Source organism: Canis lupus, chromosome 3 (genome assembly GCF_011100685.1).
Source record: "Canis lupus familiaris isolate Mischka breed German Shepherd chromosome 3, alternate assembly UU_Cfam_GSD_1.0, whole genome shotgun sequence".
In the NCBI taxonomy this organism is placed as follows: domain Eukaryota; kingdom Metazoa; phylum Chordata; class Mammalia; order Carnivora; family Canidae; genus Canis; species Canis lupus.
Genome location: NC_049224.1, coordinates 42,044,510 through 42,071,504, shown reverse-complemented (window position 1 = coordinate 42,071,504; position 26,995 = coordinate 42,044,510). Strand labels below are relative to the sequence as shown.

Genomic DNA, 26,995 nt, shown 5'->3' with positions numbered 1-26,995 from the left:
CACCTTAATGAAAAAGGCAGGACCACCTACCATGAACTTTTCTGTGTGACTTCATTCTTCAGGAGTCCTCGAGTGTAAATAAACTTGTTTACCAAGATCAGAATGGTGATGTTAATGAAGTCTTATTGGTGCCACCACAATGACAAATAATTTGTGCCCAGTTGAACTCAGGAGAGTGGAGGAAATAACCAGAGAAATTGTATTTCTGTTCTAAAGTTTTCATACAGATGTCCTGGGCCAAAGTTAGTACAGTCAATATTCTCCTTTGCTTGTGATTGTGTGTCCCTAGTAGAGAAAAACCTTGTTACCATGTCTAATGTGGTAAACAAAATTATACCGTATGTAATGAGAAGAAAAGTGAAATAAGAAGCATTGATGAATGCACCAACGGGTGTAACCTTGGTGGCCAGCGTGTGGTTTTTATGAAATGAATGCATGAATACGAGGGCCCTAATTATTGCTTTCAATCGACAAAGTATGGTGAACATAGAGAAGGTTGCAGTACAACGCTGGCTGTGTTTCAAAGCAGCTTTAGACCTAAATACAGAAATTCTTGTGCGCATGGCATTACATTAAAAAATCATTTTAAAAAGCATGGCAGTTTTTAATGCTTTCTTGGGTAGATTGGGTGGATGACTAATTTTGTTTTTGTTGTTCTGTAGCAGGGATCCACAGACTCCAGCCCATGAGCCAGATCTGGCCCACTGCCTGCTTTTGTAAATAAAGGTTTATTGGGAAAAAGCTACATTCATTTGTTTACATACTGCCTGTTCACTGCTTCCATGATATACCTGCAGGGTTGAGTAGTTACAGTGGAGATCATCAAGCCCATAAGGCCTAAAATATTTGCAATTTGACCCTTTTTTTAAAGATTATATTTATTTATTTCAGAGAGAAGAGCATACAAGCTGACAGAGGGATAGGGAGAGGGAGAAGCAGACTCCCACTGAGCGAGGAGCCAGATGTGGGGCTTGATCCCAGGACCCTGAGATCATGACTTGAGTCAAAGGCAGGCTAACCAACTAAGCCACCCAGGTACCCCCTATTTGGCCCTTTATAGAAAAAGTCACTGACCCCCTGTTCCGTTGGAAACAACTATTTCAGAGAAGATTCACAGGCTATTGGTGAGGTGATGGCCAGATGGTGTGGCGAAAGAAAAAAAAATCACATATTCCCAAATAAGGAGAAGGTAGAAACAGAGTATACACAGGAGAAATAGGTGGCTTCGAGGAGGAGGTGGGTTCCAATGTGAACAGGCAAAGAGAAGGTTCTGTGTGTTGTGATTCTACTCTTTAATGAGCAGTCTATGCAGAGTATAAATCTAAATGGAACTGCTTGGGTACAAAAAGAAATTACCATGTAGGTTTTTATAGAGGCATTAAACATTTTATCAACTCATGGGATCTCTGACTCACAAATAAATGGCCTCAGAATCAGAACTTCAGTAGAGGGAAACATCTCTTTGGAGACATCAACATGGGAGGGAAGGATCCTAACTTCCCCCTTGCCAACTGGTGGGGAGGGGGTGGTGGTGGTGGTGGTGGTATTTAAAGCAGTTGGCTTCTCTCACTTTTAAGGCTTTGTGTGAAGGCCATCACCCAGGCTTGTACTGTTGCTGCCACTGCAGAGAAAAGAAACATGGAACATCTTTCTCAGGCCGGAGGCATCGATTGCTCAATAGGGTTCATTAGATGAGGCCAGTACCTACCTGTTTAACAATTCTGTGTTTGGATTCAGTGGCCCAGTGGGTCATAAAGCAGGTGCTGGCTATGGATTTTATGGGTGATGGGGATCTTTGAATCCTAGAGGTGGAGGTGTGGGATCTCTCAGGGTAGACACTCCATAATGTGACAATTAATACAGTAAGAACATGTTAGCCCGGATAGCCCAATGTCTGGGCCGTCTTAGACGAAAGGTAACTTCTGCTTCAAAAAGTCCTAGTAAAACTTTTACTGCTGCTCTGCACGCCTTTCCTGCTCTCTCACCGCGAGAGAGGCCTGTGCTCACCGTCTGGCAATAACAGCACCATGTGCTCAGCAGCAACTCCACGATAGAAATAGTGGCTAACCCCTGTCCAGGCACTGCCGGAGAGCTTCCACGGACTCCCTTCTTCCTTTAGTGCACACAACCCAGTGAGGAGGCACTAGTAAGACACTTTACAGACAAGTAAACTGAAGCACAGAGAGGTGAGGGAACTTGCCCAGGACCACACAGCTAGAAAGTAGGGGAGCCGGGCAGCATGAGACAGGCTTTAGAAGAAACATTTATTTTTTATTATTTTTTTTAATTTTTCATTTATTTATGATAGGCACACAGTGAGAGAGAGAGAGGCAGAGACAGAAGCAGGCTCCATGTACCGGGAGCCCAACGTGGGACTCGATCCCGAGTCTCCAGGATCACGCCCTGGGCCAAAGGCAGGCGCTAAACCGCTGCGCCACCCAGGGATCCCAGAAGAAACATTTAAAACAGACCTCAGGTACATAGAATTGGGTTCATTACAATCTTGGTATGACACACTCTCTCATGCACCCGTCCTCTTTTCCTTATTTAGTTAATAAAATTACAAATCATTTAAAATGCGTGCGCGCGCGCACACACACACACACATCTATGTAGTGTCTTAGTTTGGGCTCCCCTGAGACTGGGATTTGAGTGTGGGTGGTTTGTTTGGAAGGTACAGGGAAATCAGCAAGAGGTGGGAGAAGTTAGGAAAAAGAAAAGCAATAGATAAACACATTCTCTCTCTTTTTTTTTAAGTTTTTATTTAACTTTTTATTAGCATACAATATAACATTGGTTTCAGGTGTACAATATAATGATTCGACACTAACATACAACACCTGGTGCTCATCAAAAGTGCCCTCCTGAATCCCCACCACCTATTTCACTTATTCCCCACCCCCTCCCCTCACCATCCGTTTGTTCTCTATAATTGAGTCTGTTCTTGGTTTGCCTCTCTCTCTCTCTTTTTCCTTTTTCCCCCACTTGCTCATTTGTTTTGTTTCTTAAATTCCACATATGAGTGAAATCATATGGTATTTTTCTTCCTCTGACTTATTTCACTTAGCATAATACTCTCCAGCTCCATCCATCTTGTTGCAAGTTCGATATATATCTATCTCACATCTTTATCCATTCATCAATGGACACTTGGGCTGCTTCCATAATTTGGCTATTGTAGATAATGCTGCTATAAACATTGGGGTGCATGTATCCCTTTCACTTGTTTTTATATTCTTTGAATAAATACCCAGTAACATGATTGCTGGATTATAGTTCTATTTTTAACTTTTTGAGACACCTCCACACTGTTTTCCAGAGTGGCTGCACCAGTTTACATTCCCACCAACAGTGCAAGAGAGTTCAAAGGAGTATGTCCTTAAGCAGTAGCCACAAAGGACAACTGAAGCTCATTCCCTGTGGGCAAACTGAGAAACACATGAGCCCCAGGAGTGAGGGAGTAGGGGCATTGACACACCAACTTCAGTCAGTCAGTGGTTGGCAAACGCTGGCAAGAGGGGGAAAAGCCTTTGAGGCAAGAAGCGTACAGTCTTGGTGGTTCCCATCTGGGGCACATGAAAAACTAGGATACAAAGCCATGTTTCTCAATCTTAAAAAAAGTCACAAAACACATTGCTACCCTTAAGGAGAATTTTAAAGCCATTTTCCCTGGGACACGTGGGTGGCTCAGTGGTTGAGCATCTGCCTTTGGCTCAGGTTGTGATCGCGGGGTCCTGGGATTGAGTCCCACATCAGGGTCTTCGCAGGGAGCCTGCTTCTCCATCTGCCTATGTCTGCTTGTCTCTCTCTCTGTGTGTGTCTCTCATGAAAAAATAAATTGTAAAAAAACAATTTTTCCTAATTGCCCCCACCTCCATGAAATTTTAATACCACAGATGTATTGCAAATATGTTTATGTACTATGGCCCTGTAGGCGAGGGGTTACCATTAAACCATTATAAAATGTGTGAGAATTTTTGCCTCCTTATTAGAGTTCTTCAGAACTGATAGGATGTATGTGTATGCATGACTTGATTCTTACACATATTTATCTATACTCATATGTATGTTTATGAATATATTTCAGTATATTCATATTTTTTAAACATATATAAAATAAGAGGCTCATGTGATTATGGAGACTGACAAGTCTCAGGACCTGCAGTTGGTAAACCGGAGACCCAGGAGAGCCAGTGGTGTTAAGTTCTAGTCCAAAGGCCAGCAGGCTCAAGACCCAGTAAGAACTGATGTTTCAGTTTGAGTCTGAAGCAAGGAAAGAACCACATTCCCAGCTATGGATAGTCAGTCAGGAGGAATTCCCTCTTGCTCCTGGAGGGTAAACCTTTTTGTTCTATCGGAGTCTTTAATTGATTCCCCACTTTAGGGATGACAATCTGCTTTACTATCTTACCAATTCAAATGTTCGTCTTACCCAGAAACACCTTTGAAGACCCAGAATAATGCTTGACCCAATGTCTGGGTGCTCCAAGGCCCAATCAGATTGAACCTTAACATTAACCATCATGCTCCCCATGCACCCCCATACCACATGATTCACAGCTGGGGGAGATACTGCTTCTGTTGAGGACACATGGTCCAAGTGACCAGGGCAGGCCGTGGACTGCAGACCACATCTGGTCTTTTTGTATATCAGGCCCATAGCACCCAGCTCTTGTAGTTCTGTCTCTGCTCATTGAGGTGGCTGACCATTGGTGCTGAGGTAGGAAATCCACAGGAACAGAGAGAGGAGCACACCACCTCATTTCATTCTTCTGGGCTGAGGGGTCATGGGAGAAGATAAAAAGTGATGGGAATGGTTGGAAGCAAATGATGAGCTTTCAGAATCTACCACAGCAGAAATGAAGCTCTGGTTTTCATTATTTTCCAGAATCTCTATGCAGTTTCAATTTCCCCAAAAAGAGCCCCGGCACAAAACAATTAGGCCCTGCCTTGGTATTTCAGTGCGGTTGAAATCAGCTCCTAGAGAGGATGTGAACATCCCTGTCGGTGCCTGAGCCCCACCTCAATCTCAATGAGAAGCTAAGTTCTCATGTTCCTGAGTTGAAAAGCAGTCGAACAGATGGCGCCTGACACCTTTCTCAGGAATCCTGGAAACCCACCAGTCTATCCACTGAGGTATGAAAAAGAGAAAAAGGGACCCAAAAAATGTGCAGAGAGAAAAATGACTGGAGTGGATGAGCCTAAGAGACGACCATGCTGCCTGGCATGTTGGAGGGACATTCTCTGCCATAAGCCAGGATTTTAGGAGCTGAGGTCGGGGTGGGGGTGGAGGGGCACCTGTTCTCTCTCTCCAAGGTGGGACATATGACCACAGCCAGGGCTGAGATCAAACAGCATTCTGACCAAGCTTGTTTGTAGGGGATACTCCTTCCTCCAAAGATTCTAAAGATGAGTTAGAATGAACTATTCCAAATTTGTGTGCTTGCCTTAACAGCATATCTTCCAGGTTCTAAGTGGAAGCTTAGCTTCTGAAAACTGGATCATAGAAAATGTGAAGAGAAGAAAAGAGAAAGCCATGCAATATGGCGCACCCACTTTTCCCACAACATACTACAAACATATATCTGGACTTTAACACTGAAGAGCTAGCAAGGAAGTTTCTTTCTGCTGTTTCCCTGATAGGATAAGAAAAAGAAATCTAAGCAAAGAATGTCTTTTGGCAGGGGGGTACAGGGGTGGGAGTGGGGATGGGGGTTGGGGGGAGGGTGGAAGTTGAGAGGAATAATAGCAACTCTAAGTCATACCATGGTGAGGTGTATATACTCGCTTTTCTGCCAAATGGTTTCAGATTTTTTTAGATAAATGGGGGCAACGACTGTGGGATATAATCCAAGACAGTATACCGCATCCTTTCCCCTTTTATTGAACTCGAGATATAATATCTATATTACCTTTGTCCTGATAGAAACTCATTGTTCAGCCTCAGTGGCAATTTCGTGGCTGATCACATAACGCTTAGTAGTATTTAAACCACTCTAGCAGAATTGCTCTGATTTTTCAGTTCCAACAAATTTAAGTCATTGTAGGAATCATTATAGGATGGATGCCTTGGTGGCTCATGGTTGAGCATCTGCTTTTGGCTCAGGTGGTGATCCTAGGGTCCTGGGATCGAGTTCCGCAGGGAGCCTGCTTCTTCTCCCTCTGCCTATATCTCTGCCTCTCTCTCTGTGTGTCTCATGAATAATTAAATCTTAAAAAAAGAAATCATTGTAGGAAATAAAATATAGAGGAGAGTCCTAGAATATGGAACCTATCATTGTTTTAGGGAGAGAATCTAAAAGAGTATAAAGCCAAATCAGTCCTTTCGCCTTATAGAAGTGGAAACTGTCTCCAGAGAGGTCAAACAATTCACTGAAGGTTAGCAGCTGGCTGGTGACATACTGATGGGGAGAACCCACATTTCCTACCTCAGGGCCAGCCTGCTTATCCCCCGTAACACAAAAGGAGAAAACTACCCACAGGTTCACTGAAAAGCCCACTCAGTGGGACCTGAGACCACAGATTGGCGTTCTAGGAAGTGTAAGATGGAAAGTATGTTCACACCGTGAGAAGAGGAAACAGAATAGAAATGGTGCATATGGGGTTAGCTTCCCTCTACCTCATAAAGAACTGTTCAATGGGGTCATGGGAAGGATCCTGGGTGATCTCCATGCCACAACCCTCCAAAGAACACAATCAAATCCAGCATGCCTGTTTGCAGATGCCTGAAGATCCAGAGTAAAGTTTTTACTCCAACATATGCTTCATGTTACAAAGAAAAAGGGGCTTTCTACATACACAGAAGTGACATAGCTTGTCCTCAATAAAGTCCAACTGCAGAACTGCGAACATGGTGGAAAGTAAGGTTACTTGACTGGCCAAGATCTCCTGTAGCAAAGGGAAGCGTGGGAGTTGGCAGGACTGAAGATGCTGGCTACAGGAGTGGGTTTTGACAGGATCTTAGGACCCCTGGGTAGTCAGAAACCAAATTCAAAAAGGAATGCATCAGATCTTTTGGAATATAAAAAAGAAATGTTTGACTTTTTGTTATTTTTATGCTAAAAATAAGAAATAGGGGTGCCTCGGTGGTTTGACTGGTTTAGCATCTGACTCTTGGTTTTGCCTTGGGTCATTGGGGTGGTGAGGTCGAACCCCTAGTTGGGCTCTGTACTGAGTGTGGAGCCTGCTTGGGATTCTCTCTCCGTCCCTTTACCCTCCCCACTGATTAATAAATAAATCCCTAAAACAAAATAAGGAATAAATTAACTTTTATGAGTACCTAATATGTGGACAGCACTACTGCTCTCTCTTGGCCAAACATTCTGAGTGTGTAAGGTACCAGGAGACCTGGGGAGTGAGAGGGAAGCCCATCCTAACAGACTATACTCCAAGAACCAGATTAAGTGGCATGACACATGACAGCACCTAGTTGTAAGTAAATTAACTCTGACAACAATGACAACTGTGTATTCTGGATGTGTTAATATAAACCATTTGGACTAATGCTCCTTACTGTCATTTTCACATCTAAAAATGCTAGATAAAAATAGGTTTTTAAAAAACTTTCTTAAAATATCAAGGATTTGGCAGCAAAATTAGGAATTATAAGGTAATTAAAAATTGATGGAAAAGTGGGAAGCCTGAAAATCCCTTTGTTCCTAGGGAGTTTGCTGAGCTAGGCACATAAGATGCATTAGATTTTAGTCTCTTGGGGCATGAGGAACAGAAATCAAGCCACTACAGACCCCTCCCTCAAGTAAACTGAGACCCCAAAGGGTTGCTCTCTCAAGTTATGAGTGATCCCGAGAGAATCACTCTTGCGTGGATTTGCAGCCCAAGGTAACATCACTGGGGAGGTCTAAAATCCTGATAGCTGTGAATTTCATTTGAAAGAAACTCACACTATAGTGCTTTGAGGTACTCAGCAGAAACAAATGCAAATCTGCTTCTAAGGAAAGCCCCTTTCATCCAGATTTCAAATTCTTCCTACAAATAATTTTTAATGACTGGCAAAAAGCAGCACCCAACTAAAAATAATCAAGCACGTAGGAAAATAGGCACTGTGAGAACAATCAGAAGCAACATAAAATAGAAACATGCAAAGTCTTCATGTATTGGCATTGTCAAACACAGATCATAAAGCAAGTATCCTTACTATATTTAAAGATTAAAGACAAATATTTCATATATATACATATATACATACATTTATGGAACAGGAAACTATAAAAAGTGACAGAAAATTTAAAAAAGAACCAAATAAAGTTTTTACAAATGAAAAGTACAAGAGTTGAAATGAAGAACTCCATGGATACATATAAAAACAGAGTAGACATAGCCAGAGAAATAATTTAATTAAATGGAAGATATGTTTGGGGACATTTTCCAAAATATAGCACAAAGACACAAAAGGATGGGACATACAGAATAGAGGCTACAAGATATGGAAGGTAAACTGAAAAGGTCTCGTTAAGCAGAGTCCCTAAGGGAGAGAATAGAGATGAGGATGCAAAAGTATTTGACCACAGAATGGCTGAGATTCCATAATGAATTCAACAATGAATTTCAAGTAGTATAAATAAAAGAAATACAAGCCTAAATACATACTAGACAGCAACACAGGAAAAATAAATAAGTCATAAAAAGTAACTAGAGTAAAAAGATATGCTATGAGTCACAGACTCATAGCTGGTTTATCAACTGTGACAGTGGACATTATAAGACAGTTGAATGACACCGAGGGCCCCTGGGCTTAGTCCATTAAGCATCCAACTCTTGGTTTCAGCTCAGGTCATGATCTTGGGGTCATGAGATTGAGCCCCAAGTCAGGCTCCATGCTCAGCAGGGAGTCTTCTTGATATTCTGTCCCTCTCCCTTTGCCCCTCCCCTATTCTCTTTAAAAAAAGAGATAGTTGGGATCCCTGGGTGGCGCAGCGGTTTGGCGCCTGCCTTTGGCCCAGGGCGCGATCCTGGAGACCCGGGATCGAATCCCACATCGGGCTCCCGGTGCATGGAGCCTGCTTCTCCCTCCGCCTGTGTCTCTGCCTCTCTCTCTCTCTCTCTGTGACTATCATAAATAAATAAAAATTAAAAAAAAAAAAAGAGATAGTTGAATGACACTTGTAATTGGAGAAACAAAAATGGCTGCCAACCTAGGATTCTATACTCAGAGATGATATCTTTCAAGGGCCAAATAAATATACTTTCACAAATAAACAAACAACAAACAAACAAACAAATGCTGTTGACTTTATCATCAATGATGGTATCACTATTGTTAAAAGAAATTTTAATTTTTTTAAAATTTATTTATTTATGATAGTCACAGAGAGAGAGAGAGAGAGAGAGAGGCAGAGACACAGGCAGAGGGAGAAGCAGGCTCCATGCACCGGGAGCCCGATATGGGATTTGATCCCGGGTCTCCAGGATCGTGCCCTGGGCCAAAGGCAGGCGCCAAACCACCGCGCCACCCAGGGATCCCTTAAAAGAAATTTTAAAGACAGAAAGAGGGGTGCCTGAGTGGTGCAGTTGGTTAAGCATCTGGCTCTTAGCTTTGGCTAAGGTCATGGTCTCAGGGTCTTGAGATCCAGCCCCAATTTGGGCTCCATGCTCAGTGGGGAGTCTGCTTGAGATTCTCTCTCCCCCTCTCCTTTGAGCTTTCTCTCTAAAAATAAATGAATCTTTAAAAAAAGAACCTTCAAAGACTGAAAGAAATTGACCCAAAAAGAAGACAAAGAAGGAACAAAGAGCCAAGGAAGCAGGAAATTTGTAGCTAGTTCTAAACAAACACTGACTATGTAAAATAATAATAATAGTGTCTTGTAAGGTTCAAAAAAGGAAAGACGTTAGAAGAAAACTGTAGTTGCAGCAGCTTTGTTTTTACTCTGAATCCCTACATGATAACAACTTTATAACCAAACTAATGACAAGATATCCCTCTAAACCTCTAAAATACAGGTGAGTATAGACAAACTATCAATGACTGTAAGATCTTTATGTTGGGGCAGCCCTGGTGGCTCAGCGGGTTTAGCGCCGCCTCCAGCCTGGGGCATGATCCCGGAGACCCGGGATCGAGTCCCACATCAGGCTCCCTACATAGAGCCTGCTTCTCTCCCTCTGCCTGTGTCTTTGCCTCTCTCTCTCTCTCTCTCTCTCTCTCTCTGTGTGTCTCTATGAATAAATAAATAAAATGTTTTTTTTTTTTAAAAAGATCTTTATGTTGGAGTCTGGGAAGAAGAAAAAAAGAAATAACAGAATGACATTTTATATGCCTGAGAATAACAGAACCCCAAAAGGAATTTTGCCAGGAATACCTGGCACCCAGAAAGTCAATTGAGAATAGCAGTTGAAAGTGGGAGGGGCCATTACTGGGCGAGTACAAAAGTGATGAATTCTTAAAACTTGCCCTCTAAGGATTTTCTTCTAGGACATGACCCCCATACCAGGGGAAAGTGCTCAAAGAGGGATTTAAATTGAGCCAGATAAGGGCACCATAGATGAAGAAAAGAGAAGGTCTAGACTGGAGATGAGAGAGAAAATCAGGAAATCTCAGAACATAAGCTATCTAATGTTTGACATCACATAAAACAACAGAAGAGGGCAGTTTATGATGTTAACAATATTTCCCAAACCCCATGTCTCAGCTAGGGCTGCCATAACAAAATTCCATAAACTAGATGGCTTAAACCCAACAGAAATTTATTTCTCCTAGTTCTAGAGAGCAGGATGCCAGCAGACTGCTGACTTCTTCCTATGTCCTCATACAGCAGAAGGGGTGAGGGAGGTCTCTGGGGTGTCTTTTATAAAACCACCAATCCCATCTGTGGAGGCAGAACCCTAATGACCTAATCTACCAAAGCCCTCACCACATTAGAGGTTAGGGTTTCAACCTGTAAATTTTGGGAGGACACAAACATTCAATCTATAGCACCCTGCTTCATTTTAAAGTCAGAAAAAATGAATTTCACCTAAAACTTAGCAGTAGCAAAGCCATTAAAGTCAAATCTTTACAAAATTAGGATTTACAACAAAATGAGGAACAAAATATTAAAAATATGCAAAAAGTATGCCCACAAGATAAAAGTGTAATCTCCTATTTCAAAACAAGCTACACTTTTTAAGAAAATGATAAAAGATATGGAAATACATCAAGAATTAGAAAAACTTTAGGAATGAGGTGATATAAATAAATAATTCGAAGCAAAAGAAAAATGTCATTTCAGAAGTGAAGAGTAAACCAGAGAGAATAAATGATAGAAGTTGAAAAAAGAAAAACTTTTCAAATAAAAGAGAAAGAAAAAGGATAAAAAGTATTGGGAGAAAGTAACAAATGTTAAAGATAGCAAAGAAGACAAAATTCTATGGCTAATAGAAGACCTTTAGAAGAAAGACAAGCAAAAGAAAAGAAAGAAAGAAAGAAAGAAAGAAAGAAAGAAAGAAAGAAAGAAAGAAAATAAAAAAATAAAAAATAATAATAAAAGCCAAGCAAGGCAGAGAACAAATAATAGAGTATAATCCAAGAAAACTTGCCTAAAATTAGAGGGGGGAAAAGGATTTGAAATTATACATCGAAAGAGGACATCATGTACCTATGAATATCTCCCCAAAGTTACTAATACTTAGAGATATTCTACCGTAATTACTGGACTTTAAAGAAAAATATTTAAATTATTTGAGCATCCAAAAAAAAAAAAAAAAAAAAAGAATAGAACTCCTGAGAAAAGAATCCTCGATCTGACTTTTTGACTACAGTAATTATGCCAGAAAAAAAAAAAAAATCTAGTCATGTGTTTAGGAAATCATGCCCCAGGATTTGAACTTCAAGTATTAAAACAAACTGTTAATATTCAAGATCTTAGGGAATATTGTTCCCAGGAGCCCCTTGTGAGAAACATACTAGATAGGGAGTAAGCTTCAGACAAGCAAATGACCCTCCTTCATGTGAGGGCAGATGGTGAGGATTAAGTTTATAGTAACGTGTACAACCAAGACTGAATGATGACTTAAAGTGGGTGAGCATAGACTGCAATGGCCATATGCTCTGACAACTTATAGTACATTTACTAGAAAACGGGGAGAAGATGGGGAGAGCATGCACATAAAGAGTTATTTTAATGTTTTAAATAATCATATTGATAGTACATTAGAATTTTGGGGTTTTGTCAGTATTCTTATTCCAAGCCTTTTGTGTGTGTAATGTGGGATAAGACAAATTACTAATTATGGTCAGTTCTGATTACATGATCCCTTGTATTCTTGAGAACCAGCATTCATGGTGCAGAAGAAAGGAGTTACAAGTGTAACATAGAAAAAGTCAAATGAAATCTGGGTAGTTTTTAATGTTGATTGGAAGAACCAGTATTGACTCGTGAGATGTTTGATCTTTAAATATGTATTTGTATAAATGGGTTATAAGAAAATGATGAAAATTGTAAAATGAATGATACACATCAGAATTACATAAACTCAATTGTGTGTGTGTGTGTGTGCATGTGTGTGCACGTATGCCTGGATGGCATTCAACTCTACTAAAAATAAAACAATGACTAACCTGCCACAGGAGCAATGATTATTCTTCCAAGTATTGAGACAGGTGGTCCTGAAGCACTTATTTCTCCTAAAAGGAACCAAGACTTCTTAGAGGATTGGCTGAATCCAGGTTTGGGGCAGGAAATACAGAAGGTGAGCCGGAAACATCTTGTCATATCGTATAGCAAGGAAGCTATTAAGGACTTCCAAGGTCATGGCAAAAGGATCCAGAAACCAACCTGAACTCAGACTCCCATTGGGACAATTTGAGTTGCAGTAAAAATAATGTTTAAATGCATGAGTTTATAATAATACTGGAAAAAATTGGTCACCCTCAGAGGATGATAGGGAACTTAACTTGAAAACTACCAAGTAAAGGAAGACTTTAGCATTTATTCTGTCTTTCTATATAACCTGTACTGCTGGGTGACCAGATGGTAGATGGAGAAGTGTCTTCTTATTACAACTATTGAATAACAACAACAACAGAGATAGAATATCACCACTTTGCAGCCCCTGATGAATTAACAGATTTAGGTATTAAGGATCAATGACTGTTAACATAAAAAAACATGACAACTGGATATTACGTACCTCCTATGGTCTTGCCAAGGGGATTGAATCCAAATGTGATCCAGCTTCTAGATCCAGCTGCCCAATTTTCTGAAAATTGAGAGGTCCTGAGACACACATGCTATCATGATGATATGATTTTTAAAGTCCAGGCTGTGGGAAACGAAACCACTCACCATACTGCCCAGGTTCGTTGAGGCATAAACTGTAAGGAAAAGAAAAGGCTGGAAAGAAAGCTTATAGATGAAAAGATTGAAAAGAAATATACAATAAAAGAGTTTTGATGGGCAATGCAAAGGTATAGTGTCTAAGGTTGCACATTTGGTTGATAAAACTAGTTTTCAAAGAAATTCAAGAAAATGATAAGTGTAGAAACCAAAGTAGTGGTTACTTAAAGGGTGACGAGGGGGGGTTGTAATTGGGAAGGGGGATATAAAGGAGCTTCTGGGGTAGCCAGCAAAATTTCATTTCTGACCTGAATGGTGTTTTAATATTTCATTAAGCTATGCATTTGGTTCCTGTGGCTTTCTGCGTTCTGGGTTTTATTTTGCAATAAAGAGTGTTTTAAAACAGATTGAGACCTTATAACAATGTTATATAAGGTTGGGAGGGAGCATATGGAGTTTAAGGTCTTTATATTGTCTGGGAACAAGGTAAAGATACTGATTAACTTTAGACTTTAATACTCATGTTGTGGTTTCTAGAATAACGGTGAAAAGAATAGACATAGAATGTAGAACTCTCAATGCAGTAGAATAAGAAATTGGAATGATAAAAATAACCCAAGAGGAGGCAGTAAAGGGAAGAAGAAGTGGAACAGGTGTGACATGGGTTGATCTGTGTCCCCCAAAAAGATACGTTGAAGTCCTAAACCCTGTACCCATGCATGTGACCTTATTTGGAAATAAGGTCTTTGCAGATGTCATTGGGTTAAGATGGTGTCATGCTGAAGTAGGATGGAACTTAATCCAATATGGCTCTGTCCCTATTAAATGAGAAAAGACCCAGACCTGGAGGGAACAGCCCACATGACGGCAAAGGTGGAGATTGGAGCCATGCAGCTGCAAGCCAAAAGACCCTGGGCATTCCAGGGATCAGCGGCTGTCATCAGAAGTTAGGAAGAGGCAAAGAAGGTTCCACGCAGTCTCAGAGGGAACGTGGTCCTGCTGTCTTCTGGCCTCCAGGACTTTGAGAAAATAGGTTTCTGTTGTTCTAAGCCATCCAGTTTGTGGTACTTTGTTATAAGCACCATGATAATTACTTTTATGTATCAGTTTGACAGGGGCAGAGGGTGCCCAGATATTCAGTCAGTTACTTGGAATGTTTGCATGGGGGTGTTTCTGGGTGAGATTAACATGTGAGTTGGTATACGGGTAGAGCAGATTGTCCTTCCCAATGTGGGTGGGCATCACCCAATCTATTAATGATGTGGATGGAAGAAAACTCTGGGTAAGGAAGAATTGTTTCTCTCTGCCTCCCTTTGAGCTGGCACGTCAATTTTCCATAGCCTTCATGCTTGGAATCAGACTGGAACTTACACCATCAACTCTCCTGGGTCTCCAGCCTGCTGACTATACATCTTGGCCTTCTCGCTCTCCATAATTGCAGGAACCAGTTCCTTATAGTAAATATAAATATATACATATCCTTTTGGTTCTTTTAAAAATAAAATACAACCCAGACTAATATTGGTAGCCCTAGAAAACCAATATAAGGTAGAGTCATTGGAAAGCACAAAATAAGATGCCAAACTTAACACAAATACATCATAAAATATAAATGAGTAAAAGCTTCCATGAACCAACAAAGAGCGTCAGACTTTTTTTCATTTCAACTATATGCTATTTTCAAAAAAACCCTCTAAAACAAAAGGCCACCAAAAATTAAAATGAAAAGGTTGGAGAAATAACCAAAGGAAGCTGATGTGGCTATATTAATGGCAGATAATATACTATTTAAGGGCTATCGTCTTCCCAGAGATAAGATGATCACTTTACAGTGATAAAAAAATTGGTTTCACCAGCAAGATACAATTTTTAAGGGTATATCCAATTAGTGTTATAGCCTCAAGATATAAAAGTAAAATTGGACACATTTTACAGAGAAGGAGACAAAGCTTCCATCACTGTGGGAAACTTTTAGCAAGAGGGATAAGCGGCTTAAAAATACTTCCAGAGGGGTGCCTGGGTGGCTTAGTCAGTTAGGTGTCTGCCTTTGGATAGTGTCATGGTCCCAGGGTCCTGTGATCAAGCCACACATTTCACTCCCTGCTCTGCAGGGAGTCTGTTTCTCCCTCTTCCTCTGTGTGCGCTCTCTCTCTCTCTCTCTCTCTCTCTCAGGTAAGTAAATAAAATCTTAAAAAAACTCTTCTGGAATATATTAAAAGGTTAGATATAGTCTATACTATAATAATGCAAGCACAAGTAAATTAAAGAAATTTGTAGAACTGATTTTTTTTTCTACTAGCCTTGGTATGAGTTCTTAGCCAAACTGCAAGATGAACACAGTGGTGAGATAATGAGATCAGAAAAGACATCATGTTATAGTTTCCAAGAATAGTCTTTAAATAAGGGTTTATATTTACTGTCCCTAATGATGAACATCATCCTAACTGTGCATTGCTCCCCGTGACACTTGCTAATGGTAATATGAAGTCATTATGATTTGTTTGACACTTGAAACTTACATCCACTCTTTCAGGAAATGGTGTTGGAACAGTCGGATATTCACATTAGGGGAAGGGAAAAACTCTGTGCCCTACCTCAAAAATTTAAGACCAGAGGGATCCTAGACCTAAATGTAAATGCTAAACTTAGAAGTGTAAAACTATAAAACATAAGAAAATATCGTCCTGACCTAGAAATGGACAGATTTCTAGACACACTAGGCTATCCATTAAATAATTAATTGATAAATTGGATTTCATCAAAATTTAAGATTTTCCATCAAAAGACACCATTAAGAAAGAGAAGAGGCAAAGCACAGAGTGGGAGGAAATATTTGTACCATATTCTAAAAAGAAATCGGATCCATAGTATCTAAAGTACTCCTACAAGTCAATAAGAAAAAGACAACCAAGTTTTAAGAAATGGATGCAATAAGTGAATAAGCACTTTGCAAAAGAAGATATCTAAAGGACCAATAAATATGCATGCCATTTCTACTCATCAAGGAAATGCAAGTTAAAACCACACTGTGATATCAATAGACAGCAGTAAGAGTGGTTAAAATTTAAAAGACCAAGGTCAAGTGTTAGCAGGGATTAAAACAACTGAACTCTCATCTATTTTTGGTGGGAGTATAAACAGAAAAGCTGTTTGGTGATTTCTAAAAAAATAAATATACAGCTACTCTATGAAGCTTGCACAAGAACGTTTACAGCAACTTTATTTATAATTTCTCCAAACTGGAAACAGTCCAAATGTCTGCCAGTAGGAGAATAGATTAATAAATGGTGGTTGATTCATATATTTGCACATTGGAATTATACTCCACAGCAATGACAAAGAATGAAGTATGGATATCTGCAACAACTTATATTTATCTAAAAAACATTGAGCAAAAGAGGGTAGACACAGAAGATGTATGATTCAATTTATATAAGGTTCAGGACAGGTTAAACTAATCCATGGTGGTAAAGGTCCGAATAGGGGTTCCTACTTTCTGCAAGTTCCAGTTTCCCCTGGAAAGGGGAACACAATGGAACTTTCTGAGGCTCAAGATATGTGTTATATCTGGATCTGGGTCAGAGTTATATGAGGGGATACATAAATAAAAATTCATTGTGCTGTACACATAAGACTCGTGTGTTTTAGTGGATGTAAATCAACAAACATCTAGAACATGAAGATAAGCTTCTACAATTTTCTTAGCAATCTTTAATGAGACAGTCTAAACTTCAAAATATTTCATTAGTTGTAATGATAAAGTTTAGACACCTCTTCTAAGGTTTTTGGTGCAAAAGCCCCAAACTCATATATCATATGTGAATTTTTCTTCGTCACATAAAAATAGCAGAAATACATAGAAAAAGTAAAGACAAACTAAAATGCATTCATTTGTCAGCAAATACTGCTGAAAGATATAGAACATATTGCTGAAGATTTGGGAATACAAGTATTTGAAAAATATGCAATATGGATCATTTGCTATATAGTTAGATGAGAGTACGGTGTTATTTTATTTTATGATATTTGCTAAATTTTGTTTCAGTGATGAAAACATGAAGAATTTTGTTGTTTAAAAGCTGTTAAAGTAAAGATATAGCAGACATATTCTCAATAGCACATGAATTTATTAAAAATGGTGTTTTGTGGAAAAACGGTAGATGTAACCACAGCAGGGATGGATGGCTGCATTGACTGCAATTTTTAATAAAAGTTCCAGGGTTGGGTTTCAGAGCCAGCACTATAAATGAAGACCATTCATTCCAGGCAAAGCACTGCATGAAAGAATTGAAAGGCAAAAGTACACAAAAATGATACAAGGTGTCATCAGTACAGTTAATTTTACGAAAACAAGAAGTTTAAAGTATAGTCAAATTTATACACCATTACAGTGCCAGGTGGTAACCTTAAGAAACAGATGTCTTTTTTGACAAAAAGAAAAATTCTCCAAATTTTCTGACCTTTTCTGGGATGACAAATGGCTTTCGATAATATAGGCTATATAGGAGGTAAAATTGAAGAAAGAAACAGATCAGATTGGGGTAAAGATGCTCCTTGGAACAATGAATTACAATATAATTTGAAAGAAACATGCTACTTAGAGATCATTTCGAAACAGATGTTTTTAAATGTTTCCAACATGATCCAATTTTAATTTTTTTTTCCAGTTTTAATTTTGTTACAAAACAGATACGTAGCTGGTCGCTGTGAGGCTAAACTCCACTAGGTACATATTTTAAGATTTAGAAACAAAGGATTTATTTTCCAGATGGAATATTTAGTTGGGTTTTGTACCCAATTATTAAAAATATAAAACTGCATTGTTTAATGGGTGTAGAGTTTCAGTTTTGCAAGATGAGAAAGGTTCTGGAGGTTGGTTGCAAAAACAGGTAAATGTACTTAAAATTACTGAATTGTATGCATAAAAGTGGCTAAGATGGTGAATTTTATGTTATGTGTAGTTTATCACAATTCAAACTATAAAACTGGGACACTTTCCAATTCAGTTTCAAGAATAACTGATTAACATCAAAGGAGATAGAGAAATACCACATTTCATAAAAATTTTTTGATCGGTTGATAAGTGGGATTGGAAAACGAGAGTCATGATTCACTATGACCAATGATGCCTGTCTGCTGTTTGGAACCAGGCATCTTTTAGAATTATCTGACACAGCTCAACAGTTATTAAAACCAAGTCCTCAAGTAAACTAAATTTAGAACCAGGCTTTGACATTACAATATTACAGAATGGTAAACCAATGCGGCACATAGCAAAATATTTTTAATTCATATCACTCTCTAACAATGGTAATTTATGTGCAATATTTTAGTGATAAGAGATTTTTAGTATTGTTAGTAAAATAAAAAATTAACTTAAGCCACATTTAGCTATTATTCATCCTTTTAAAAGTCTATTTTGTGATGGCTTATGGTAGGCACAGCTATTATTATTATTACAGTAGAACATGATGCACATTTGAATAAACAGTCACACTCGTATATATATAGAGAGAGGCTGCATGCTCACAATATTTTCCTGATGGGAGTGCTCAGTTAAAACACTCTGAGCCCCTCACTTGGTCTGTCACTAACCTCCTCCTTAGTTTTCCTCCTCCACATCCCTCCAGGCGCTTGGCCAGGTGATGCTTTAAGTGAGTCAAAGGCCAAGGAATGGCTGTATCCCAGTGGCTCAGGGTATCTTAGGAAGGCCTGGAAGTTTCTCTCTTATATCAAACCAAAACCTGCCTCCTGGAGCTTCTGCTAATTGATTCTCATCCCTGATCTTAGAGTCCACAGCACATGTTGGCTCTTGCTTAGCTGGAGTGCCCTTCAACGGGCTTGTAGACCATGACCCTACCCTCAGACTGGTGTTTTTAGAGTAGATTCTCACTCATTTTTGGTTGTCCAACATCTCACCTCATTCCTAGCAGCACTAGAGTCTCTTCCAGGGTATTACCTGAGCAGCCTCTTTTTAGGAGGAGATGACTACCACCCCCAGGTTGGGCCTCTCTGTCCAGCCTCAGAGCAACTAGGGAGCATGCATGTGAAGTTCCAGCACTTTGCATCTTGAGTGAGGGACACAAAGATGGGACAGTTGGAGCTCATATCTTTCCCCAGGGATCCTTCTTTTCTTTTCTTTTTTAAGATTTTATTTATTTATTCATGAGAGACACACAGAAAGAGGCAGAGACATATGCAAAGGGAGAAGCAGGCTCCCCACTGGGAGCCTGATGTGGGACTCCATCCCAGCATCCTGGGATCATGACCTGGGCTCAAGGCAGATGCTCAACCACTGAGCCATCCAGATCCCTACCCCCCAGAGATCCTTCTAAAGGTCTTATGTGCCTTAGCATGATATCAACAAATACAGACATATCTCTAGACTTCCTATTCCTTTCTCAATAAACAACATCACATGTGGCTGAAATCTAGTAGTTATTCTTGAGTCTTTCTCTTTACACTCATCTAATCCATCCATGCTGTCAGCTCCACCTCCAAAGAATGTCTTGGGTCTGGCCACCTCTTCCTTCCTACTGTAACAGCTCCTTCACACACATCATTGCTGAAACCCCTCCAGTAGCCTCATACCTAGGCTTCCTCCTTAGGTCTCTACAATCCATCCTCCATCCAGAAGTGAGAGTAATTCCTTCACCATGTAAAGCAGATTGCATCAACCCCATGTTCAAATCCCTCCAGGAGCTCACCATTTCACTCAACAGCCCCAGTCCTACCCATGCCTGTTCCACCAGCAGTAACCACACCAGCCTCCACTCCATTGCTGGGAGTGCTCTTCCCCCATATTTGCATGGCTCCCCACTCTCTTCATTCAGAGTTCTTCTCTGATGGCTTTGTTGGAAGAACATGCCCATCTCCCCAACTAAAATAGAATCCTTGTGCTCTCCATACCCTAGGCTTCCCTAGTCTCTTTTTCATGAACTCTCCCACCACTTTTCATTCTGGTTATTGCTTATTCCTGCAAGGAATGCCAGGTCCATGAAAGGAGCACACCATCCAAAGCACTAGAATGATGCTCAGCACATAATAGGCACTCAGTAAGTGTTTGGTGAATGAAAGAATGGATGATTCCTGCTGTCTGGGTGTGTGGAGCCATTTTGGTTCCTGTCTAATTCCCAAGCCTGGGCTTTCAGCCTATGATGGGCTTCTGAGCTCAGAGAACCTCCTAGTAAATGTCCTTCGTGTTTGAGCTTGCTAGAGTTCTCTTCTCACTCACTCCCATGAGCCCTAATTCATATACCTTTTAAAAGCAAATACCCTCGGGCACCTGGGTGGCTCAGTGGTTGAGCATCTGCCTTTGGCTCAGGTCATGATCCTGGAGTCCTGGCATTGAGTCTCATATCAGGCTCCTCACAGGGAGCCTGCTTTTCCCTCTGTCTATGTCTCTGCCTCTCTCTGTAGTGTCTCTCATGAATAAATAAATAAAATCTTAAAAAGAAAAGAAAAGAAAATACCCTCATTTCTTTCAGATACTCTTCATAGTGTCTCATCCTACCCTTGAGATGGAAGGTCAACAGGAATAGGGCCATGAGGGTCCGCCATGCCCTTGGCAGAGGTGTGGGAAGATCTGCGGTGGGGGAGGCAGAGAGTGGGAGTCCCACTGATTTTAATTCCTGTCCCCTCCAACACAGCCACTACCTTCCTAGGCCCAGCTAGCATCACCTCTCCCCCTGAACCCCCACAAGAACTTCCTCCCCAATCTCTTCTTGTAACTCTGGCCCGCTCTGAGTCATGCTCCACACCGCAGCCAGGGACCTTCTTAAAACGTGAACCCAACATGCCACCCACCCCTCAAGGGCTTCCTGGGCTTCACAGAGCTCTCTGCACAACGTTCTGTCTGGCCCAGTGGCTTTCAGCCCCATCCCACCGCGCACACATGCAGGTCAGCTACTCTGACCTCCTCCTAATTCTCAGATTCCTGTGCTCTCTCCAGCCTCTGCCCCTTTGCACATCTTGTTCCCTCTGGCCCACCTTCTTTCTCAACTCAGATATGGGGTTCACAGAGCAGATGCTATCAGCGCCCACTGAATCCTGGGGCTTTGGTGCAGGGGTCCCTCCCTCAAGCACCAGCTTCTCTCTGCGGGTCCTCTGGCTGCAGCCAAGCATTCAGTCAGGTCTCTGGCTTCAGGTTGGAAGTGCTGGATGGGGGAGGGATGCTCACCTTTCAACCAAAGAGGGACAGAAGTTGGTGAGAAACACCCAGTTTGCCACCACCACTCAGTGGCAGGACACTTGCGGTCTACATGGTCTCCAAGAGTATCCTCAGCAACACTGAGCTCCAGTTGTCCGTGGTGATCAGAGTCCCATGATATGTCCTTTGTTGTCTTTCTTCCCTTGGGTCACTCCCTTTCTGTATTCACTCTTCAGAGGAACTGCTCAGATCCAAACCCGGTCGGTCCCAGGGGCTGCTTGGTGGTAGGGGAACCCAGGCAAAGACAGATACCCCCATTATATGCTTTACAGCACCAGGTACTTCTCCTTAACAGCATCATGTGTAATTTTTTAAAAAAGATTTTATTTATTCAGGAGAGACACAGAGAGGCAGAAACATAGGCAGTGCCCCTATCGTGTGTAATTTGAACTAATATGCTTTATGCTTGCTCTGTTAAATGTCTGTCTTTCCAAAGGACCAAGCTTTGGAAAGACTGGCAAATCCAGTCTGTCTTGCTCCTTACAGAAGTCACAGGCCCCAGCACTCTGCCTGGCACCTGGCAAATATTCAGTAACTACTTGATAACCGAAAACACAAATTACCTGGGCATGGGATGGAAATCTGGTCTTACCCACTTCCTCTCTGTGTGACTCGGGGCAAGTGACAACAGGATCTCTGTCGGCTCCAGTTCCCTCTGCAGAAGATGAAGCTATGATGTTGGCCACTCAGGCTGCTAGAGGATAAAACAAAATCCTGTGTGAAAGAACGTAGGAGGGACCCCTGGGTGGCCCACTGGTTGAGCATCTGCCTTTGGCTCATGTCGTGATCCTGGAGTCCCAGGATCAAGTCCCGCATTGGGCTCTCCACAAGGAGCCTGCTTTTCCCTCTGCCGAAGTCTCTGCCTCTCTCTGTGTGTCTCTCATGAATAAATAAATAAAATCTTTTTTAAAAATTAAAAAAGAAAGAAAGAATGAACATAGGATATAGCAAATGCTCAGTAGCTGGCAACCAGTATTACCATCTGAGGTCTACAACAGACTTGCAGAGGAGAAGCACCTGACAAGCAAATGACAGTGCTCAGGGCCAGAAAATCAGTGGAGGGAGACAGCTAGAAGGGAGGACACATTCTGGATATACAAACACCTGTTCAGGTTGGTTTTTACCTGGTTTTACCTGCTCCCTGCTCATGTGGTGGGGCATGACGTTAGAGTGTTTTTCGGCAAATGGACACCATTGATTGACCTCAAAGGACAATTTCACTTCAAGTGCCTACCTCTAAATGGGATCCAAAGTTTCTACACTAGCGATGGGGACAATGCAGGATGGGGCATGTGCACGAGGCCCCCTGGAGCCACACCCCAGGCAGAAGGTGGGCAGCTTGCCCACTTCCCAGCCCTACTCTTGGGTGCCCAGCAGCACCTCCTGTCCTGAATATAGGACATGCCTCAACTGCAAATTTAATGGCAGGAAAGCCACACTTTGGAATTTATCCAGTGAATGTCCTCAAGCTTGGCTGTTTGAGAAGTGACCAAAGGTCCATGACATCTAATAATTTGCCAATTTGATTTGAATTGCATCAGATTGGTAAGAACAAATATTCATGCAGTTTGGGACCAAACCTAATCAACAGCCTGGCATCCACTGCCATTATGGGTTTGTAACTTTTTGAGTGTTTTGTGTGAGATAACTCTCATTAGGCGTTTGTAGAGATCTTTAGTTCAGTAGGACTTTATTTGTACATTAATTTATATATCAATATAACAGTACAGATATCCACTATTACATATATTTTTAAAGATTATTATTTTTTTATTTGAGAGAGAGAGAGAGCACACAGAGGGAGAGAGAGAGAGGGAGAGGGAGAGGGAGAGGAAGAGCAGCAGACTCCCCCACCGAGCAGGCAACCCCATGCAGTGCTCCATCCCAGGACCCTGGGATCATGACCTGAGCCAAAGGAAGATGCTTAACCAACTGAGCCACCCAGGTGCCCTCGCTATTACACATATCTGTATGTATTTGTATTGTCATGGCATTTTGTTATGTATTAATTATGTTTATCTTATTATACATTATATCATTAAAGCATTTTGGTATCGCAGGACCCTGAAGATTTCTAAAGATCTTCAGACACAATCCTTGACATCAAGGTTTTACTCTATCATTTACAGTCAGCTAGCTGACTTGAAAGAGGAGAATCCTAGGTCCCGCATATAACTGGAAATAGTTCTAGATACTTCTCCCCTGTCTGACTAGTAAAGATTCTTTGCTGCAAAAATGTTCACCATTAAGGTTTTCTCTCTAACATCTTTCTGATTGATGGTGCTACATAGTCAAGGAAGAGTGAACATCTGTTATTCTTGCCTACCTGGCATCCCTAGCCTCTTTTAATAAAAGAAACTCCGATTCTTCTTTCAGGGACCCAAGTTTTCCTAGACCTGATCAATGAGGACTGAAAAGGGTCAGGGAGATAGCCAATCTGAGAATAAAGTCATCGTGGAGAAAATTTGAGCTGAGATATAAATAAGGCCAAGTCCAGATAATATTGTGGAACCTCGGATCAAGCCAGGTCTGAAGGCTTCCTCTTTCTATTATCAGTTTCATGAGCCAATTAAATATTTTTTAAAATGTATTTATTTGGGAAAGAGAGAGAGAGAGAGAGAGAACGCTCTCATGAGCAGGGGAAGGAGCAGGGGGAGAGGGAGAAGCAGACTCCCCACTGAACAGGGAGCCCGACTCAGGTGCTCAATCACAGGACTCTGGGATCATGACCTGAGCTGAAGACAGATGCTTAACTGAGCCACCCAGGTGCCCTTTTCATGAGCCAATTATATCTCTTCTTGCTTAACCCAGTTTGAGTTGGGTTTCTGCCTTTTGCAAAAACAGAGTCATGACCAGTACAAAGAGCCATATCTGCCCTACCTTTAGAAGGGTACCATGGGGCTTTGGGAATTTAGGCAGATGACCATCAGGAGATCTGCAGGTGACTGGTTCTTATATCTAAAGGTATAATCAGCCCTACCTGATTGTGTTCCACAGTCACCCCAAAGACATATGAATAATAGCAATTATTCATATTATGGAGGCAGTTAAAACCTCCACTCCTATAACAACACTTCAGCTCAGCACATAGGACTATTTATGATCTCTTCTTTTCCTCCAGGCTGCCCATAATCAAAAGGACACAGGAATCAGAGTCTGGTCCTGCCAGACTGTGTAACTTTGAGTAATTTGCTTAACCTCTCTGATTCTGAATTCCTTCTACATGCAATAACTATCTACATCCTAGGTTTTCTGTAAGGATTCAGGCATGTACGTAAAAAGCCTTGAGTAATCTGTCGCCTCCAGCTGGCACTCAAACAGAGGTAGCTGATTATACTACTCCCTAGACATTTATTGATCCCCTTCTGGATGCCAGGCTCTGGGATAAAGGTTTTACAAGCATTATTTCACTTAATGCCCCTCCCCCCACGGCAACCACCCTGAGAGGTATGCCCTAGCGTGCTCCCCATGGGCCACTGTCTTCAGCTCTTTGCATATGAGAAAATCATCCAATCCTCCCAATAGCTGGAGCAAAGAGATTAAGGGGCACAGCCAAGGCTGGGTTACTCTTCCTCGGGCCTTGCTGGGTAGCAGGGTGCCACTGCCCCTCTAAACAGGGCAGTCCCTGAGATGATGAGACATCAAGGATTCAGTTATAACTTCCCCTCCCAAGTGTGGTAAAGTGTCCCTTGGACTCCACCTGCCTCAAGACACAGTCAGAGAGCAGAATCCAAGCAACTGAATGGAACCAAATGGAGACTTGGGAGTTTAATGGTGGGAAGCACTGCAGGAGGAGTGCAGAGTGGGGACTTACAGGACACGGCTGGATGGGGTGCTAGCCGATCTGGCAAGGGACAAGACAGTAGTCGTGGCTGCCACATTCCTGATCCTGTCAAGGACCCTCTCTGGCTCCTGTAATGAAGACTTGAGCTCTGGATGTCAGGGCAAACCCAGACAGCGCTTGTTCTCACTGAAGCTGGGGACCAATAAAACACTGACTGGAAAAGAAATGGTCTACAAGATTTTCTTGCTCTAATTTTCCAGGAGAAGTATACTATGTAGCAAAGCTTCTTGGAAACCTGGAAACCCCCCAAAATTGGAAGAAGCAGCTTTCTCTCTTTTACGATTTCATGAAGAGGGAGATAGAGGAAAAAACACATTTCTTGGATATAACTTTATTCACACAAACTTTCTTTAAAAAAAAAAAAGAAAAGAAAAAGAAAAAGAAGAAAACCTGGCACCAGTTCATCAAGCATGAAACTGTTACTCCATTGACTCTTTAAAAAGTTACCTGTAATTGTGTGGCCTGGAAAATTAGTTTATCTCCAGATGAGGAAACCCAAAACTGGTCTTCTGGGTGAAAATTATTGCCCCCTTCTCCCCAGGAAGCAGATGGAATGAACCCTGGGAAGGGGCAGAGTTGTTTCAGGTGGGACGCCCAGCCAAACAAAAGGGCCCCTACCAATCGCCCCAAATGGAAAATTGAAGTTAGCAACAGCTTTTCCCCCCGCCCTCACCCTGCAGGCCCCTCTTTGGGGCCCTCTGTGTAGCATCAGGTACTAGCAGCGGCTGCCCCAGAACCGCCCCCGCCCCCGCCCCCGCCGCGAGGCCTTAAAGCAGAAGCTAACGCCCCCTGCCTCCCCGGATCTCGGGGCTCGGTCCCGCCCCTGGGGAGCACCTGCAGCCACCAGCCTCACCTCCACAGGTGGTAGCTTTCGCCTGTCTTGCTGGGGAAATGCAAATCATGCTCCTGTTTGGGTTCTTTTTAAAAGATCTTCGGAGAATGACACATCTTTACTGGAGCTTTTATTCGGAGGGTCACTGGCGAGGTCATTGGGCTCCTAAAGATGGGCCAGGCCCTGGCTTTGAAGTGTGAAGGACCACGGTTCAAATCCCAGCTTTGTCTGTGTGACCTGAGCCTCTGGGAGCGAGGCGGAGCCCGGCGAGGGTCACTTCTGCGCGGCTGACGCGTTGTGACGATCGGCACAGCGGGGCGCGCCGGGCCAGCCCCCGCCTCCCTGCAGCGCCGCCGACGGGCCGGGGCCGGGGCCGGGGCGGGGGCCGGGGCGGGGGCGGGGGCCGGGGTCGGGGCCGCGGTCGGGGCCGCTCCGCCGCCCGCTCACCTGGGACGCCGCCGAGCGGGCGGGGGGGCGGGGCGCGCAAAGAAAGGGGCCCCCGGCGCTGCTAAGCTTCCTGGAGCAGCCCACCGACCTTCCTCACGCAATTTGCATCCCGGCGGCCCCTGAAAGGGACGCCCGCACCCGCCGCTGCCGCAGCAAACGGGTCACATGAAACCTGCACGGCAAAGTCACACCCTCCACCGAAGCCCATCTTCCGATGTTGCGGCTTCGACTGTCGCATTAAAAAAGGCGTTGTTAAAAAAAAATAAAATAAAATAAAAAAGGCGTTGTTTTCTTCCTCTCGCGCCCTGCCCCCGCCCCCGGCCGCCGCCGCCGCCGCCCCCGCCCCCGCCCCCGCCCCCGCCCCGGCGCGCACACAAAAGAAGCCCCGGAGACCG

The 26,995-nt window shown here is 42.3% G+C and overlaps 1 protein-coding gene across 11 annotated transcripts; it reads right to left on the bottom strand.

Moving 5' to 3' along the window:
* Nucleotides 1–3,245: 3,245 nt before the first annotated feature.
* Nucleotides 3,246–26,516, bottom strand: LOC111094852. 11 transcript variants are annotated; one of them, XM_038532712.1, is made up of 8 exons: nucleotides 26,175–26,516; nucleotides 25,769–25,881; nucleotides 22,041–22,171; nucleotides 14,640–14,719; nucleotides 13,278–13,306; nucleotides 13,123–13,191; nucleotides 12,551–12,616; nucleotides 3,246–4,777 (listed from the first exon to the last, which is right to left on the bottom strand). In XM_038532712.1, exons 4-8 carry the CDS (start codon nucleotides 14,699–14,701, stop codon nucleotides 4,515–4,517), a joined length of 489 nt encoding a protein of 162 aa, XP_038388640.1. In that variant the 5' UTR covers nucleotides 14,702–14,719; nucleotides 22,041–22,171; nucleotides 25,769–25,881; nucleotides 26,175–26,516; the 3' UTR covers nucleotides 3,246–4,514. The 11 variants fall into 11 exon arrangements, 6 of the variants coding, with proteins under 6 accessions (XP_038388640.1, XP_038388641.1, XP_038388643.1 ...); XM_038532713.1 differs by having other exon boundaries at nucleotides 22,041–22,168; XM_038532715.1 differs by lacking the exon at nucleotides 14,640–14,719.
* Between the last annotated feature and the right edge of the window lie 479 nt (nucleotides 26,517–26,995).

Bases quoted from the DNA above. Each gene is read 5' to 3' on its own strand.
- LOC111094852 (XM_038532711.1), bottom strand. From the start codon at position 14,209: ATGACAGCCGCTGATCCCTGGAATGCCCAGGGTCTTTTGGCTTGCAGC. The intron at 12,617-13,122 runs GTACGTAATATC...GGTTCCTTTTAG, and splicing joins CCTTGGCAAGACCATAGGAG to GAGAAATAAGTGCTTCAGGA. The intron at 4,778-12,550 runs GTTAGTCATTGT...ATGACCCCTCAG, and splicing joins AATCATTGCTCCTGTGGCAG to CCCAGAAGAATGAAATGAGG.